A 19,340-nucleotide genomic window follows, 5' to 3' on the forward strand; every position below is an offset into this window, starting at 1 on the left:
AGGACGCGCGGGGGGGGGAGGCGCTCCCGCAGCCGCATCTCGCACCCACGCGGGGTGGTTCATTCGGGGAGGTTCGCGCCTCGGGGGCGCAGGCAGGGTGTGCTCCGCTGCGGGCCGAGCCGTGCGGGGCGGAGTGGCGTGCGGGGCTCCCGCTCGCAGCGCGGCCGCGGCCGGGCGGCGGCGCTGGAGAGGCCCGGGGGGGCCGCGCGTCACGGCGGGGGGCGGGCGGGGAGCCCCCGCTGCGGGGGCGTCGGGGCCGCGCCTGGGCAGCGGGCGGAGCCGCCGCGCCTTCCCTCCCGCTCCCGCTCCTGCCGCCGGAGCCGCTCCGCGCCTCGGAGGCTGCGCTCGGCTGCGCTGGGCTCGGCTCCGCGGCGCTCGGTGCGGCCCCGCAGCCGCCGCCGGCAGGGAGCGAGCGAGCGAGCGAGGCGGACGCCGCCGCCCGCGCCGCGCCCATGGGTCCCCTCCTGCTCCTCTGGGCGTGTGCGGCCGCCGCCGGGGCAGGTGAGGGGCCGCGCCGGGGCTGCGGGGCCGGGGTCCCTTGCGGCGCTGGAGTCCGTCCCGGGGGTGAGGGCGAGGGCCGGGGCCGCCGCCCGGAGCGCGCTGGCAGCGGGAGGAAACTTTGAGGGGAGGCGGCGGGGACCGGGAGCCGCCCCGGCTGCGGCCGCGCATCCCGCGGGGGCTCCGCCGGGCGCTGACCCCCGGCGGGGCGGCCGCGGGAAAGTTTTGCGAGAGCGGCGTGCGGGCTGCGCCCCGCCGAGACGGGCGGCGGGCGGAGCGGGGTCCGGGCGAGGGGCGGCCGCGGGGGTCTGTCCGGGTGGCTCTGCCCGCGGTACCGGGCGGGACGGATGCGGTACGGGCGGGATGCGGCTGCAGGTGCGTTATTCCAGCCCGTGCCGTGCCCGCCCCGTTTTCTCTACTGTGTTGCACGACCCAAGTACCGCTTCTTGTTTCTTGCGGAGGCTTTGTTCTCTTTCCCCGGGTACCGCTCCTCCTCGGTTGGAGCTGAAGAAGGGGACGTTTCTCCCTGGTGCTTGTAGCTCTATTCCCAAGGAAATTACGCGGCACAATTATCAGAAGTGCAAAGCAATTCACGTTTTATAATTAAATTCATATAGTAATTGTTACCTCGTTAAAATCTGCAGAGAGATGCGACACAGAAATAGTTGAAAGAAAATACCACCCGTCCCTTTTGTAGTGGTGTTACCCCTGATAGTGCATACGGAGATTTTAAATGGTCAGTAGGACCCAAAACTCTACTACTCTGAAAGTTCTTTGTATGCAACAATTGCCACTGAAGTTGTGAGAGGAAAGAGCAAAATGCCTCTTCTCTAGCCTCCTCTTTACCATTTGAATGATTGCACATGGGTACGTGGAAATGGCTTGATTGTGTTGAGTGTGCTTTAAGTAAAAGTTTTTCCGTCCCCAAATGGCACGTTACAAACGTCGAGGAGATTATAAATGTGCTGCATATGTTGCATGGCTGCACATTAGCTAGATGGAGCGTGGCGTGATTGCTGGTGCTTGGGTGTAGGTGATAAAGGCACAAGCAGAGAATACAAGCTGTCGGAGCTGTAAGGCAGAATTAATTTCTTTTAGGGATTTCCTAGTGACATCATTCATAATTATATGGCTTAATCCTCTAATCTACTGTAGAGCCTTCAGTTCACATTGGGCCGAATCCACCAAGTCCTGAGATGATTTTTACTCCCGCCCACCTGACTGAATCATTTGGGGTGTTGCTTGTGTAAGCCACTGATTTAAGGGGAATGGCCCAATTACTTTAAATAGGAATTGAAAGCAACATCAGCCGGAATTGGGCCCAGGCATTGCACAGTTCTCCAGTGAGAGCAGACGACTTGATGCTTAATTTTTACTTCAGAAAGAAACAGTATTTGCAGCTGCTTGTTCCACTGAGGAGAGACAGCATAAAATACCAGATGCGAGTGCAGTTGATATGCCTGTGGTTTCTTTCTGATAGACTGGTGGAGACCACAGGGGAAAAGGAGACTTGGTTGTCATACTGAAGCTGCTGATTTGTTGTTTATTAATTATTAACTACGCTTTTGAGTGCCTGCTGCAGTTTGAAGAGCCAGCTCAGGAAAATGACTAGGTATTTAAAGCAGTGTAGGATCTTGCTAAATAGTTACTGTGACATTGGAAACACTCTGCTTTTGAAAATATTTTAAAAGCTGGAAGGGGGCACACTGAAGCTGTCACACAAGATCCTTCATTGGCATAAATCGAAGCCTGTGCAGCTACAGTGATGTATACTTGTTGAGCCTTGGGTATTCAGGCTGGAATAAACTGTTTTAATAGAGCAGTGGAGCTGCTGTGATTTATGGGAGTGCCTATACTTGCTTGATGTGGTTTCTGTCCTCACCCTGTTGGTGACTGCGACAGAGCTTTCACTTACTTTAATGGGGTTAAGATTTGTCTTACTGGACATACGTTGTCCTTTCTGTTGAGCAAGATTTAGTACCTATTTGACCTCACTTCATTTAAGTAGGTTATTGCTGATCTGATTTGAATAGATGTAGCCCTTTCAAATGAGGAACAGCGTACTCTCTTCCTCACAGAGACAGCAAACACTGTCTTTCCTGATAGGTAGGGTCACACAATTTACATTGTGCTGCTTTTGTCGTGAAAACCTTAGAAGAAATAATAATGCCTTTCTGGTTTTGATGCTGGTGTTTATTCCAGAAGGGGAAGTAGTTCTTGGTCTGTCAGCGTGTTCAGTGTCAGTTGTGGTTGTTCACTGCCAAGCGTCTGGGGTGTAGGTCAAAGATAGTACTATAAACTTGATGATGTTGCTGGTTATCTGGGAAGTTTTTACCTTTGGAGAAGTTCACCTGGGTTCTGTAATTCTAATTTTCTACAAAATGTGTTTATCCCCATATCCTTATGAAAGCACTGTGTATGTACTGTGTATGTATGGATGTGTCTGCACTCTTGGAGCTTCAGTTCCATCAGACACCTCTAGATCTTAGTTTTCCTTGTAGAGTAAGGTTGCTAGAGACCTAAAGTGTTCAGTATTTTTTACTACTCTGTCCCTTGTGGAGTAGAATCCTCTGCATTAGCACAACACGTTTTTCCAACAAATTTTAATCCTTGAGGAAAGGAGGAAGTGCTGTAGTACAGATGATTTATGAGTAGTATGTGTGACGTGTTCGTTCTGTGCACCTCGGTAATTTCTCAGAACCTTTCAAAGAATCAAACTAGAGTATTTGCTGCTTAACTGATCCAGAAGTGCAGTCCTGGAATAACAAATCAATCAATTTAAAGCTGAATGTAAGTCCACTCAGTGGAAATCAATCTGGACGTGCTTTACAGGTAATGTCCTTGCTCCATGGAAGTCAGTGGGACTTTTACCATTGACTTCAGCTGTGTCAGGATTTCATTCTTGGAGCCTGTTTCTATTACTAATGATGTTAGTGAAAAATTTCATTAGGAAAGTGTTTGGATCCCACACAAGGTATTTGACCTATGTCTCAGGCACAGGTCTCATGTCACACTTATTGCTGTGTTGAGAGAGACACGGAGGTCAGGCTGGCCTCTCCCCATCCCCTAGAAAAAGGACATATGTTTAATGAACTTGGTGTGCTGTAACTATCAAGTTGCCCTTAGCTTTTCAACATAGAAGTTTCAAACTGCTTGAGTCTGTCTTTTCTGTCAATCCCATTAGGTCTCTACTGGATCGAGGAGTGCTCATTTATTTCCTGAGCATAAGCCTTTTCTAAATTTTAGGTTTAGATTTGTACTTCTTCTGTAGGTGCTTCTGCAGCCCAGAGAGGCTACTGCTGGTTTAGATGAATGAATGTCTGTTTTAGGTGGCTTTGGTGCACTTTGTAGGTGCCAACTGTGCTGAAATACAGAGGTGCCCTTCTAAAGCAGTATCAAACAATTTTGTGAGTCACCCCAGGCTCTTAGATTACAGGATGGTGTTCTTTGCCCTACTACCCTATCTCCTCCAGGGTCCTTTTGTCCAGTTGGGAAGATGGATTGCATGTACACTATGAGCTGTGGGCCTGATTGGTTGGGCACAGCATAAAATGTGAGAGGAATTCTCAGTCCTCAGGTCTCCCTGGAAATAGCGTGGCCAATAGATGAATGCTGCAAATCTCTCTCATCAGTTTGCATAGGTGGTTATGCTTTCCTTATTTATTGCTCTTTAACCTTATGAAGATACTGGATTAACGTATCAGTTTTAGAATGTTTTAACGTTTGTGTAGGAAAATCTCTGAAAAGGAAATAGTTTAATTGAAAGAACTGGAATAGAATATCTTCTCTTTCCTGCAGCAGGGGTACTGTCTTATAAGTAATTACTGTATACAGTGTGTGTGGGAGTGGGAAGGTACTAGAAATGTCCGTGCTAGATATTCTTCTCCATTCTTTTCATTACCTGATTTGAAATAAAAATTGATCTCTCTGCCTCCAACAGCTGTAGGGTTTGGAATGGATCCTGACCTACAGATTGATATCATCACAGAGCTGGATCTTGTGAATACAACCTTTGGGATAACACAGGTTTCAGGACTACACAATGCCAGCAAAGCATTTTTATTCCAAGGTAAGAGAAGCATCCTCAATTCTCTTATCTCACTTCTATCTGCATGAAATCATAAAAGCTTTGATGCTTAAGTGATTCCCTGTAATGGTGGTCTTACTTAACTGTTGCTTTCTTTAATTTTTATTTTTTGGGAATAGTTCTTGTTACTTTCCTGAAATGCAGATGACATTGTTTTGTGTGTGCTGTCAGGTAGTGGAGGTTAGAGATATTTAGGGAAGTATTTCTGGGTAGATTTTCAATACTCCCCAATATTTATTTCTAACTAAATATGTGAAAGTGGTTCCAAGGGATGGACTCTGTTGTGTTCTTGTGTTCTTTCTCTCTGTGATTATACAAATGCAGAGACACACACAACTAAAGCTCTGTAACTATGAGAAAGCATTTAATGTGTTGACACTGATTAGTAACGTAGCAAGTCTTTCATCGACTTTGTGAAAGCTGCTAAATTGGGAAAATAGAACAGTACTGTGTTTAACTGCCCAAGCTGAGTACCAGGGACAGGATAAGTCACTTTGAATTGTGATTCCCCCCCCTTCATTCAGTATTCTAAGATCATTTTGTGAAGTGTTTTAAAGTGATGTTGGTTTTTTTGTATTTTTTTACTGAGTGAAATTCTGGATGTAGTTTTATAATGTATTTTAAGTAAGGCCTAGATTAAGAGACAATGTCCTGTGGGGTGAAAGCACTGAGTTGCTACAATATGCTTATTAGGCAAGAAAGACATTTATGTCATTTAAGATTAACATGTGAATTAAAGCACAATTGGGAACATTTTTATTGTGGAGACTTCCTATATTTGTTTTTTCTTTACTGTGCTTTACTCAGTGTTGAATTGTGCATATTAGTGTCTCACTTTTTCATGTCTGTCCTCTGTTGCTGTTTTTAGAGGCAAATGATTATGATCTCATTTAGCTTTAGTTCTGGATTTGCAGTGCTAACTGACTTTATTGTAAATAGTAAAGGAAGGGAGTCTGTAATCTTAGTTCATTCTTTATCTGGCCAAGGCCAGCTTAGGAGTCAGAGCAGATGTAGGGTGTTGACCTTGGCTGGATGCCAGGCACCCACCAAATCTGCTCTATCACTCCCCTCTGCAACCGGACAGGGGAGAGAAAATATAGCAAAAGGTTCATGAGCTGAGATACAGGCAGGGAGAAATCACTCAGTGATTACTGTCATGGGCAAAACAGAGTCAACCTGGGGATATTAATTGAATTTATTACTAACAAAATCAAAGCAGGATAATGAGAAGTAAAAACAGACCTTAAAGATGCCTTCCCCCTACCCCTCCCTCCTTCCCAGCTTTACCTCCCCACCCCAGCGGTGCAGGGAAACAGGGAATGGGGGTTACAGTCAGTTCTTCACAGGTTGTTTGTGCTGCTGCTCAGGGAGAGGAGGGTCCTTCTCCTGCTCCTCATGGGGTCTGTCCCATGGGAGATGGTTCTCCACAAACCTCTCCAGCGTGAGTCCACCCCACAGGCAACAGTTCTCCCCAAACTGCTGTAATGTGGGTCACTTTCCCACAGGGTCAGTCCTTCAGGCACAGGCTGCTCCAACGTGGGTCCCCCCCACGGAGCAACACATCCTACCAGGAAACCTGCTCCAGTGTGGGCTCCCCTCTCCATGGATCCACAGGGCCCTGCCAGGACCTGCTCCAGCACAAGCTTCCCAGAGGTTCACAACTCTCTTTTGGGCATCCACCTGCTCCACTGTGGGCTCCTCCAGGAGCTGCAGGAGGATCTCTGCTCCCCCATGGACCCCCACGTGCTGCAGGAGGATCTCTGCTCCCCCATGGACCCCCATGTGCTGCAGGAGGATCTCTGCTCCCCCATGGACCCCCACGTGCTGCAGGAGGATCTCTGCTCCCCCATGGACCCCCCTGTGCTGCAGGAGGATCTCTGCTCCCCCATGGACCCCCATGTGCTGCAGGGCACGGCTGCCTCACCACGGGCTGCAGGGGAACCTCAGCTCTGGTGCCTGGAGCACCTCCTGCCCCTCCTTCTGCACTGACTGTGGTGCCTGAGCTGTTCTTCTCACATATTTCCACTCCTCTCTTCTCTGGCCACAATTACATCTGTGCAATAACTTTTTTTTTTTTCATTCTTAAATATGTTATTACAGACCTGTTACTGTCATTGCTGACTGGCCCATTCTCAGAGAAGCCACCCCTGTAGTCCCCCCCCCCCCCAAAACCTGGCCACACAAACCCAATACGGACATGGAGACCACCTCAGGATTTGTTTCCAGTCTTTTATGATACAACAAGTAGCATGATTTTCACTGATTTCCAAATTAATGTCCAGAAGTGCAGCATTAATTTATTAATTTAAAGATATCAATTGTGTTTTCTTCTGATACCTTGACTTCAGGTTTGTGTGTTATGGACAAAGAGTATTGAAGTACAACCATTCCTCCAAGGGCTGCAGTGCCCCAAATATATGAATAATTCTAATTGCTATTCCGTGCAGCTTATTGCAACCACACTGGTGAACTGTCGTGGTGAGTTTTCACAGGCTGGTGGTCAAAGCTGTAGGGAAGAAGTCTGAGATGTTTGTCAGAGCATGGATTGAGACCATTGCTGAAAGGTTAATGGTGAAGATGTTATGGATATTCTGTTCTTTTTTCCTTGGAGGAATACACCTGTAGTTTAGGAACTTAGGCAGGACTAGTGTAAAAAAGGTAGAACGTATGAAATTTGTATGAACTGAAAGATAAATGTTCATGGGAAGCAATAAACAAAAATTCACTGTATGAAGTGAATAAACAATTTGAACGCTGTAGTTAGGTACATAAAGCTTTTTTTTACCATTCCCACAACAGAAATTGTTTTTGCTAATGCACACAGGAATAACCCTGTGCTTGAATATCACCTCTAAGTGTAAAACTTCCTGGAAGGTGGCTCGGGAAGATTACTTTCTTCAGTAAAGCTCATCAGCCCTTGGGTCAAGAGAAGATTGTCAGATGGGATGGAAGTCTGAGGCTGCCCTGTTGTCTGTTTCCCTTCTTGTTCATATCTGTTATTTGTTAAATGTCAGCAGCTGAATGAATTCCCTTTTACTGACAGAGGTGACTTACTTTACAACTACAGTCTGGCTGTGTGCCAGGTACCTTGGCTGGAACCAGGAGATACTTAATTTTGATTTTTTTTATCTTGCCATGCAGTAAAACCAGTATAGAACTTGGGGCAATGTATGGACAACTGCTGTGTCTAAGATAGAAGTAATAGTTTCTGCCTTGGAGATTCACAAGAAAAACTTCACCAACGTGACACTCCCAGAGCAAAGACTGAAAGTTAGTGGTTAGTTTCAAGATTACTTTATCCTACAGGACTAGCTATTCCAGCCTCCAAGATGTGGTCTTTTCAGCCCAGCTTTGCTTTGGTTAGTCCTTCCCATGTGTGAGTAGTCACTCACACGTGCCTTGCTGCATCCCACTGCTCCAGGATCGCCTTTCAGGCTCTGGCAGGGAAGCACCTGTTTCACCTGGCAGGATGTTTGCTGAACATGGAGCCACATTAGAAGACCTCTTTCCAGGCTTTCACTGCTGAGGATTCCCTAGTTTAGGACATAAGGAAAGTTTGTGAGTATGTTCTTTAGCATGTGGTTTTTCATAGGGATGGTTTTGCCTGCTGCCTTTGACAGCAATGTATTGGGGCTTGGAGCTTCCATAAAGGTTCCCTGTGGATCATTTTCTGTCTTGTAAGATGTATTTTCTAGAATGGCTGTAATGGAGCTGTTCAAACTGAGAGTGTTCTTTTGTGTGTCCCAGCAAGTTTACATTTTTTAAGGTAGAGGAATGGTAATTTTTCCCCAGCCTGGACAGTTATGTGTCCAAGGGTAGTGAAAATATGGATTGTTCACCTAAACAAGATTCCTTTTCTGTGAATTAAACTATTTGAAACAGAAAGCTTTATGAGTTTTGAGCATTTTTTTCTGTTGCATTGAGGTGAAAAGAGGAAATGAAGAAGTGGGGTGATTTGAAGACACGCACAAGAGAAAGGGAAACTATTATTTTTAATTAGATCTTTGATCAGTGGTGTTAGCTCTCTTACAGTAAGTGACACACTGTTTGTTACAGACTTTCTGGGGAGTGATGTCATGATTTAATTTATCCTAGAGAAAACATAGATTTTTTTTTTCCCTGGAGAGTTTGCAATTTCAGTCCGATGCAATTTCGGTTCAACACATCGCAGCGAAGCTGGTATCCTGATTTTTTAATAATATTGATAGTAACAGCCAACACTCAGATTTCTGTAAGAAGCAGCTCTACAAGCAAAGAAATGCATTAAATTCCGTTGCAGATTATGTGACAGCGTGGTAGAAACAAAGTGCCAATCGAGAGATGTGGGTTGCCTTTGGGCAAGCAGATCTGTTCCTAATTCAGAAAAGCATAGAAACCTATAATTAAGTGTAGTGAACTGAGCGGTCCTATTGGGCATGGACTTCGATTATTAGAGTGTTTCAGCGAGATTTTTGATTGATCAGTTCCATTGTTTGTATGTTTTAGTTTCATTCTCTGTGAAATGGGGATGAGAAAATAAAAAATGCAGTGTAAGTATTGGCAGTGTGAATTAGAAGAAATGTAGATATCTAACTCATAATTGCAATTCTGCAAACAGTCTGATTGTTAAGATCCCTGACATTGTGGGGACTTTATAATTTATTAATTTGTCAACACTAGAGTGGGGAAAAATGTCTTTGTGGGTTGTTCTGGCATGAAGGGACAAAGGAGGGTGAGTGGAGGTTCTTGGCTAGAGTGCTCTTGGGGAATGGGGCACCAAAGGTCCTGGTGTCTGACCCACATCTCCTCACCTCCAACCAGGAGTCCAAAGAATCAAAGGAAACAGTTTGGGGGGCGGGTGGGAAATAAACCTAAAAAAAGTATTGAAAATGTTAATTGTTCACCTAATATGTTACAGTAACATCTTGCAAACATTGAATGAAACACATCTGTAAATATGTCTCACATCTGTAAATTTGTATCTTACAAACATGAAAAAATGAACAGGATCAGAATCCCAGAACGGTGTTTTAGTGTAAATTTTAGTACATCAAGAAACAGGGAGCTATGGCTCCCTTGATAGTGCTCCATCCTGTTCTGTTTCAGATAGCAGGGAAGCAGGGCTTGTTTTGACCCTGACTTGGCAGGATCTTGGGTTCAGTGGTAGAGAAAAATTCTCATGGTAAATAAGGCAAGAGGAGGTGCTTCAGTGGCCATCCTATTTCTAGGTAGACTGAGCCCAATTTTTAGCCTAGCTGTTAAATTATGTGATTACCAACCAGTCTAACTTTTGTTCTATGCTCAGTTCTCATTGGGGAAGTAAAATTGTATTCCTTTTACAACCTGTCAGCTGTGCCTCTTTCTTTTTAATTCTTCTCACAACATCTCTTTTGTGCTAACAGAGACTTAAAGCCTTTACTTATAAAACAGTTCCCCTCTAGAAGTTTATTGAGGCTTTGCTGTTTCCTTTCCTAGCAATCTGGCAGTATTTTTCAACTTGACCTTTAAATTAGGAATGGTCTTTTTACTATGTATGCTATGTTTAGCATTCAGTAAAAGAAACCACTAAGTACTGTTAAAAGTCTAAAGATGTATAGTCCTTTCTTCCTTGACCGTTTTTTGACTTGCATTAAACAACCAGTAGATTTGTAAGAGAAACACCTGGCCTGGAGCTCCTGCAGCACAGGGTTCAGTCATGCTCCTTATTCCCACTTTGTACAAGTGTCTGCTGAGTTTTTTTCTGTGCAGCCATGGCTCCAACAGGAAAGGCGAAAGAATAACAGGTATCTTAAAGTACAGAGAAAGGCAATGTTTTTGTGAGAAAGAGAGTGAAACTTGTTGAGTTCCTGAAACAAAAGGACTGTCCTGCTTCAGGCCAAAGAGAGATCAAAGCTGCAGTGCTAAGGCAGGTAGAGGTGCCTCCCAGAAGACTCTCTTGAGTTTCTAGATGAAGTGCAACCCTCTCTGTTGGTGTTTTCTTTCAATGTTTTATGAATCCTGACTTTTTTTCCTCACTTAGAGAGTAGAAGTGTTTCCAGACCTCACTCCAGGAGTCTGAGTCCTAGGAGTCAGGTTTTGCAGTGCCAAACTGAAGGGAGTTTTGATTGCTGGCAAGCTTTGAGATTTGGTGGATAAGGACAACTGCATAAGTTGATCTTGTCATCAAGAGTGGGCACATACCCTTTATATCAGGAATTCTGGCTCTGCTTCTGGTAGGACAGTCTTCAGGATACACTTGCGATGTGCTTGGGGAAGGAGCTCAGCACTGAGCTGTGCTCAGTAAATTCACAGGCCAGGTGAGGAGGCTGCTGCGTTTGTTCATCCGTGCGTGAACATCATCTCACCTGAATCTCACTGACCTGTGCGCTGTGGCCGAGGCTGTAATCCACTTCAGGTGTTAAACTCAGTTGTGCCAACATAATGTGTAAGGTGTGTGAGCTGCAGAGCTTCAAAAAGAGCCAGGACTGAATGAGAGGGAGCAGATAACGGCTCAGGGAAGAAACATATGATTACTCTTCTGGGGGTGGGTGGTGGGAGGTCTGCAGTGAGTAGGAGAGATAAACTTTAATTTTAGACTTCGGGCTTTAGTCCTTCTTTACATGAGATAATGACACAAGAGTCATTGCTTTCTGTGGGATCTCTCCTGCTATGTTTATAGCAAATATTAAATATCAGCGATGTCGTTTTTACAGAACAGAAATCTTACAGTACCAAAAAGTTAGGAAGGCACAACATGAGTTGCTGGAAATCTTAGTTCTGCCTTCTGTGGTTGTAGAAGAGAGTAGCTCTAGTATCTTCTCCATGCCTGGTGGTATCTGAATATTCCATCTTGCTGGGATGCTGGAGTTTTTGGGGCACACCTCCTGAGGCTGTTGGTGCCCCACTGCTCCCTATTCTTTGGGACAGTTCCTTCTGAAATACCCTTTCCCTGAGGTGCTGCCAGCCAGGCTGTTCTCTGAGGTGGGGCTGTGGGAAGTGGCCAGAACCAGCAGCACCTCCCCTGACAGAGGTGCCCTGCACCTCACCACAATACACAGGTTTATCTTTGTGGAAACTCTGCAAGCTCCTTGAACTCGTGACCTTTTATTTTATATTTTATATTTTATATTTTAATGGTCAGAGGGTGGTATTTTGCCTGTGCTGTGTCATGCTGTGTAGGCCTGCTCTGGTTCCCACATGGGCAGGTGAATTTGGGGTTTTGCCCCAAGATGCCTGTGGGATGCCTATCCCAGGTTTCTGGGTGCTCATGAGGAAGAGGCAGCTGCTGTCAGATAGAACCCTTTGTATGTGTTGGTAAAAACTGCATCAACATCTGAGATGTGGGTCAGCCTCTCGCCCCTGTTGTGTTGCAACATTCAGGTGTTGCTGCTTCCTCGGTCCTAAGTTTTTGTGGGATTGTGAGAGATAGGGCCCATCCCATCCCTTGGAGAGCGGATGCTCATCTGCACTCTGTGCTCATCCCTTGAATGTCCCCCTGCTTTTCCAAGCTCCAGACTGGCCCTTAGGTGGGCAGCTGCCCACCATCCTAGAGTGTTGCCAGAGCGTTCCCTCAGAGCTGTTAGCCCTTTGTCAGCACTCCTAAAATAAAAGTTTAAATAGGATCCCAACAGCTGGGCTGGCTGCTCCCAGGAGGATGGAGGAAACTGTGACTTCCCTGATGGAGGTGGTTTCTGGGCTTGTGTCCATCAGCAGGTCTTGATGTCTTTTTGGGATCTGGAGTGCTTGTCCTGACTTCCCCCCATCGTTCCCAGACCTCTGTAGAAGCTGGAAATGAGAGGGAAATAAAGCTGGAAGTTTAGGGGCAAGGACTGAGTGTGTGACAATGATGAGTGGTCTCCCCTGGGAGCCAGGCAGTGACTTGGGCTGATGCTGGGCAAGGGTGTGGAAGCAGCTGGATGAGATGAACTGTGACAGGCAGGGCAAGAAAATGGCCTCAGACGGGCATGTGGAGGGGAGAGGAGAGAAAAAGCTGTGTTGAGGAGCTGGAGGCCAAGAAGGAGACAGGTGATGGCCAGACAGGGAAGCTGTGACAGGGATGGTACAAGGACTCTGACCTGGGGGGGAGTGAGGGGCAGGGGTGGAGAGCACAGTAAGGGGAGCTGTGGACAGCAGCTGGGAGAAGCAGCATGAAGAGAGAGGCAAAGGGCTGTGGCCTGGGTGGAAAACCCAAGGACTGCAGTCTTGGACTAGGAGAGTAGGACTGGGTAAAAGTTTGCTTATGGTAGTGGCAGCACCAGGGCAGCATGATAGGGAAAAGCACAGAAAGTTCAGATTTGGTATTGCCGTGAAGTACCCGTGGTATGTGCCAATATTTAACAAATGTTTTTGGAGGATGAATCTTGGATAATATGTTTTTTTTTTTTTTTTTTTTAATTAGCCATTTAGAACCTTCATTTTGCTGTGCTTTGGTTGTTCACCTGTAAAGTTGAGGTACTAATGCCCTTTCCTCCAACAATCACGGTGTGAAGAATTCATTAATACTTGTAGAGGGCTCGAATACTACACTGCAATAATTAACTTGATCGTGGTGTGTTCTGCCTTCAGAGAAGGATTTGACTACGGCAGATTTACTGTTCAAGGTGAGCCTTGAACAATAAAAATAAAGCAAAACTTAAGATCCTTGTTTGTTAAATTGTTTTGTTCTTCCTTTTGTGCACTGATTGTGAGAAAGGAGCCCTCTGGAAAGAGGTGTGTGATCCTGTAATTAAGAAAGGTTTTGGAATGTGCATCCCCAGAGGGTTGAGTCCCTGTGATACTTGAATTCTAACAAGTGCCTAACTTATGAATTATATATATTTTTAATATAGCTAATGTTTTAATGTGTTTTGTATACACAATGTAATTTTCTTTTGCAATGAAAAAGTCTTCAGTGTGGGTTTTTTTCTTTGCAAAACTGACCACTTTCAGAACAGAGAAATGATCTGAAACTAAATACAATGAAGTAGGAGGGGATGAATGAGGTGAATCATCTTCAATGGAGAAAATTAAAGATCACCTGAGACGTAATTATTAAACAATGCTTTGAGGCTTTGAAGATACATAAACTACTGTTAACTTTGTCAGTTCCCAGAGGTAGTTTTTAAAATACTCATATATACCCATCCTATCTTGGCTGTTTCTTGTTTAATGTTTCAATTATGTTAGAAACCTGTTTAGGAGTAAAATTTATCCAGCATATTGATATGAAGGTATTACTTGTAAATAATTGCAGAGTTTCTTGCTCTATATTCTCTTGTTTAAAACACCCCTACCCCTCCTTCCAAGTAAGTGTAGACTAAAATAGAACCATAGTCACATTAAACAACAGTGACCAATTTCTACTTTCCTTCTTTTTTTCCCCCATCCTGAATGCTGTCATGCTGCCTTCTCTTACTTGACATTTTTTGGATTTCCCATCATGTCTGTAATGATTAGGAAAGAATTCTGAGCACACATTGCCTCTGTCCTTGACAGTTATTTTTGCTTTTCTGGGAGACAATAATTGTGCTACTTGTCTATCTCCATTTGCCATGAGTGTAAGTACAGAGGGGAAGTGGGATAAGCACTTCAGTACTTCTGTAGTATGCTAAAAGCCTTGAATGCTTCTGGCAGCCTGTTGACAGAGTCCTGTCGTGAAGAGAAGCAGAAAGGAAAGCAGAAAGAAAAGAAAGTTCTCTGCTCTTCAGTGGGCTGAGAGGGGCATGTAGGAATTAGTTTCTGATACTGCTGGTAGGTGTTGTGTTCCACACTGTGTGAGCATCTAGGTCCTTACAATGAACGTAGTTCAACTTAGATCAAAGTAAGAATAACAGTCTGAGTTTCTTGTATCTTCATCAAAACAGAAATACAACAAAAATGGTCTTTTCCTGCAAAGATTTTGGCAAACAGATACTCTTAAGTCATTTCATACTGCAAGTAGTCAGGTTTTATTAACTACTTGTTTAGTAAACAAGTATTAAACTAGAGTAAGAATATTGTTCTATAACAAAGTCAGTACCTGAGTTGTGCTGCCTTGAGGCAAACCCCTCCGAGTGTCCCTGGGTAGAGAATCCTGCCCAAGCTCAGGGCAAGTCCCAGCACCTGATATTGCAGGTCTGGGTTAAAAGAGAGCAGAATTGGAGCATTAGTGGGCACTGCTGAGTTAAAACTGCTTAAACAACAGGAGAAGGGAAAAGCAATGCTCAAGAATTGGGCTCTCACTGTAGGCAATGGAACAGGATGGTCCATTATGGTGCATTTTGACCCCAAGAGCAATCTCTTAATTCTTAAACCAATTTTAGTAGAAATACATTAATATCCATTTGAGAAGAGCATTTACACTTGACCTACTTAATGACATTACTTCTAAACAGAGCAAACCTTTTGCCTAAAAGGAAGTAATTTGAAATTACTATCACGCGAATTTAAACACATGAAATGATTTTTTTTTAAAGATTTTGTACCTTTAAAAAGTACACATAGGCAGGTATAACCAGACCTAATGCAAGAGGCAGGGATGGACCATTTCCTGTGGTGAAACCCCTGCTGTCTTGAACTATCTGTCAAGAATAAAAATTAGATGCTACTTGAGACCTCAACCTATTTCTTCTATGCCAAATTCTAGATTAGTCCTACCACCTGCAGTGTGGGTGTAGAAATCAAAAAAGGGGGACATTTTTTTCTCTTATTTTTCATTTTCACCACATAAGTGGTATGAAGAATTCATGTCATACTGTGCTGGTTTATGGCATTATGTCATGTGATTGCCCTGCCTTTTGTGGCCTTTTCAGTGATAACAGTACAGAACATTAGATTTTCTCTTTTTTAAATGGAATGGACAAAAAAATTGGTTTTTGGCACCTGATGTCCACTATAACATTGAGCAAAATCCTTAGTTGTGTAGGCTGCATACCTGCTAAACCAGCAAAGTTCTGTAATTCTGACAAGAGGGATCTGTGAATCAGTATTTTGGAGCAATAAGTACTATAGCTCAGAACTGCTTTTGCTTCTTAAAAATGTCTCATTGCAGTTTTTCTGTCCTTCATCCTACGTCCTTTGTGGTAACATTTCTTACAGAGTTACAGCTGAGTTTGCTGTGGGTCCCCTGTGCTATAAATAGGAAAATAGTATAGGATCACTACAGCTGCAGGGATTATTTTAGAGAGTCCGTCTTTCCCTTGCACATGTGGGTGACTCCTCCCTCTGAAGCTGTGAGTTTTCCATTTGGCATCAGTGGGATGCTTACTTCTTCTTCACTTACTTCTAAAACAGTTAAATTTGTGTTGTAAAGCTTATTTCTGTGTTGTGTAGCCTCCTTCTTTTACTTGTTCTTTTAGTTTTTAAAAAATCTTTTGTAAACTGGAACAGAGCAAAGATATTCTGAGAGCAAAACGTATAAAACTGGATCTAGTGGTTTAAATACTCATTGCTTCTATGATGAAAGAGTGTCTACAGATGGCATTCAGACTTTCCTCTGCTTCTCTCTCTCTACTTCAGCTCATTGTGAATAACAATGTCGAAATTTTAAAGCCTCTTCTTGGGGACTGGGGAAAATAACAAAGCCATGATGTGTGGGAGGAGAGTGGGGTTTGTGTGTTTATGTGTCGTGATTTTTCTTGGTCTGTGGAGGTCTCTACGGATGTTCATCGTGTTGTTTGGAAAATAAAGTAGCACAGCCTTAAAGCATGATATTTATAGAATAATTTGGTACATGCTGGTGATTTGGAAACCATGTACTGCACTTACCCCAAGTCTTCCTTTTAAGGGAGTCTGCTGACAAGTTGTGGTAGGAGGACTCTGCAGTACTAGTTACAGTAATCTTGTTGGGGAAGTGGGCAAAGTAATTTAGGTTTACTTCACTGTAACTAATTATGAAGGCAGAAAAAAATAATCTCTCTTTTATAATACTATTGCCCACATATTTAAGTCATGCCCTCTGCTTTAGCTTTTTTTCTCTGATGCTGGCACTGCTTTTAATGTTTTTTGATGTCTTGTGAGTACCAGCTTTCAGGTGGGATGTTTCTAGCTTCATGTCATCCTAATCGTTTCAAAATGCAGCCATTAAAAAAAAAAAAGTAAACATTATTGCTGGTGTTACTGCTAACAGCAAGAAATGCGAAAAAGTGGGGGGACACATGTGGCAGTTCTATTTAAATAAAAGCTTATTTTCAGAAACAAAGGCTTATGGAGAAAAGGGGAGCTCTTAGTACCCGAAGCACGTTTGCTGTTACGGATGAACCCACAGCAATGGATGCTATCAAAGTTGTCATATTTTATTCATGAGTTGTGGTATGCTTGGGCGAAATAAGAAAAGCAATACTCCAAATCATAATTATGGTGTAAAAAAATAAAACAGTTATTATTGTGACACTTTAAAAAAAATTAAGTATCTCAAATAATTATATAAAACTTGTGGATAATGACTAATGTTAGCTGTGTTTATGGGTCTTTGTTGGGGGGTGTTGAGAAACACTTCACCAATAGCATTTATACTTATTTTGGGAGAAAATATAAATGTGTGCTTATGTGTGTTCCAAAAAACAAAGACAACTGGAATATTGAATATAAACATAAAGAGGTTGACAGCAGAAATTATACTTCAATAGAGAAGGGCTCTGACAAATGTATTATGCCTCATGCTATTATCATGCAGTTAATAAATAAAACAGACACCCAGGATTTAATTTGCTTTAGCAATAACATGGAAGTGATTTTTCTCCTCAGGGAAAGAAAACAGAAGGGAGAATTAGTTCATGAAACATGTATTGTTTAATGCTTATATAAATCATATATAGAGAATTAAAAAAAAAAAGATTTTAGTAATACATGGACTAAATGCTTTAAAAGTAATTAAAAAATTATTTAGACTGTCAAGTCATTGGGAGTTTTTGAACCAAGAGAGCACTTCAACATATGCTTACTTTGGACTTTATGGATAATTTCATTGCCTTTAGTTGGATTATTCATGTGATGAAATGACTGGAAATTAAAGCCTTTGTGTAGGTGTAGCCAGCTCTGTGAGCTGCATTAGGCGTAGTAACCTCTCTCTGCAAGTGAAGAAAGCGAGTCAAAGATTTCTGTTTTGCTGAAACTTCCCTGTTAATGAACTATTTAAATAGTATTTTGATTTACACACTCAAGAATCCAGGTTTTCACCAGGGAGGCAGATTCTGATTTCTATGTCCTTGCTGAAGTTGGACAGAGTCAAAGTAATTTAGGAATTCAGCTTCTCTCCTGCTTCAGTGGGATCTGGTACTTAAAATTTCTTTGAAATGGATTACTTGTTTACTCTATCTGTCATGTTAATATTGAGCTTAGGATTTCTACATCACTTTAGAAGTACTTGTGATTAATATTTATTTTTAATACTGTTGCCATAAAGTATGAGCAGTATTATTACCTGGAAGAAGGAAGAATGCTAAATGAGAAATCAGAATTATTACATATTGCCTAAGAATATAAATGGATCAGTCTCTCTGCATGCTCTGTTGAAAAAGCTTATATTTTATTTCTAGATTACAAACAGACTTAGAGTTATAGTGGGAGGAAACAAGTCCAAACTTACACTTAGTGGTAAAACGTAGCTTCTGTGTCTGATTTTTTGTTCTAAGTAACCTTCTGCTACTGTCTTAAGTCTCCTTTAAACAAATGCAGCTGAAGAACATGTTTTGTCAGGCTCAGTATATATTATAATTTTTTAAAAGCGATTTCTAATTTTTTTTTTGTGTTTGTGACGTAGAGCATACCTGAAAATGTTTTGTAGAAGGGGAGGAGAGAAATTGTTTCGCTTGCTTTTGCATGGAGTCGTGTTTTTGAGGGGCTCATTATTCCCTCTGACATTAGCATTTAATATACCCTTGAAATAGATCCCTGAAGTGGACAGTACTCCTGAAAAACGGATAATACATTGGGAATGATTCTTAGAAATGCTTTTTCCCAATGTTGTGTACGTTGCCACTGGCCCTATTCAAAGCGTTGCTGGTGTAGTCCATGTTCTTTCTGTTAAAATGTTTTTATTTTCCAAATCTGCAAACAGCAGTCTTCATAGGCACAGTGATGTGATACCTTATCTAATGTAGGTAAACAGTGGAAAAGATGATATAATCAGTGACTCCTGAACTAATTAACTAACAACACATGTAATTTGATTAACTCACATGATTTAAGAGCAGATTATGTGCTTTTAGTGATAGTGAACTCCTGGAGCATTTCAACAAAGCATTTAATTTAAGGGATCAGCCACTTGTAAATAGTCTTGATTTCAGTATGAATCCTTTGAGGAAACAACAGAGCCTACTTGAGAAGACGAGCTCAGCTGCTGCTTAAAATATTTGGAAAAAGTTCAAGTGGCTTCCTTCAGTAACAGGTGATGTGCAGCCTTAGCAAGGCAATCACTGTTGAGCTCACCAGGAAGGTTGTTCCTAAGCCATTTGGCTACTGCAGTTTTCTGACTTTGCTCCATAATGGCCAAATGGTTTGATTGGCAGAGTCAGTCGCTGTGCTGTGCATGTACCCAGGGCTGCTGCTCATCCTTCTGCTGCTGGAGGGATCCCTCCAGCGCTTTCCCTGGTCAGTTTGTCCAGGTGGGTGGAAAACACAAGAAAGGGCCCTGGAGGTAGGAAACCTGTATGAATTTTTTTGATGTAGGCTTTCTGCCACCATAGTTTCTCTACCACTTCAGGCACCTTTTGCTGGCTGGAGAAGCAGAGGTGGCCACCTTCTCTCTTGGCATGTATTCATTTCCAAGTCTTGTGCCGTGTCTGCTGCTCTGTTTGTTCCAGAGTTCTCAATTTCCAGAATTCAGTTTGAAATGCTGATA

General features: G+C 43.2%; 1 protein-coding gene across 6 annotated transcripts in view; it reads left to right on the forward strand.

Annotated features, from left to right (window-relative positions):
- The first annotated feature begins 305 nt into the window (after positions 1 to 305).
- NELL1 (neural EGFL like 1) overlaps positions 306 to 19,340 on the forward strand; it is a 277,675-nt gene continuing 258,640 nt past the window's right edge. For 5 of the 6 annotated variants that reach the window (XM_051777275.1, XM_051777277.1, XM_051777276.1 and 2 more), the window contains exons 1-2: positions 306 to 501; positions 4,439 to 4,567. In XM_051777275.1, coding sequence (XP_051633235.1) covers positions 453 to 501; positions 4,439 to 4,567 — 178 coding nt within the window. In that variant the 5' untranslated portion in view covers positions 306 to 452. The remainder of the gene's footprint in view (positions 502 to 4,438; positions 4,568 to 19,340) is intronic. The other variant, XM_051777274.1, reaches the window with a different exon arrangement.

Source organism: Manacus candei, unplaced genomic scaffold (assembly GCF_025592945.1).
Source record: "Manacus candei isolate 608988 ecotype Guabito, Panama unplaced genomic scaffold, ASM2559294v1 h1tg000009l, whole genome shotgun sequence".
NCBI lineage: Eukaryota > Metazoa > Chordata > Aves > Passeriformes > Pipridae > Manacus > Manacus candei.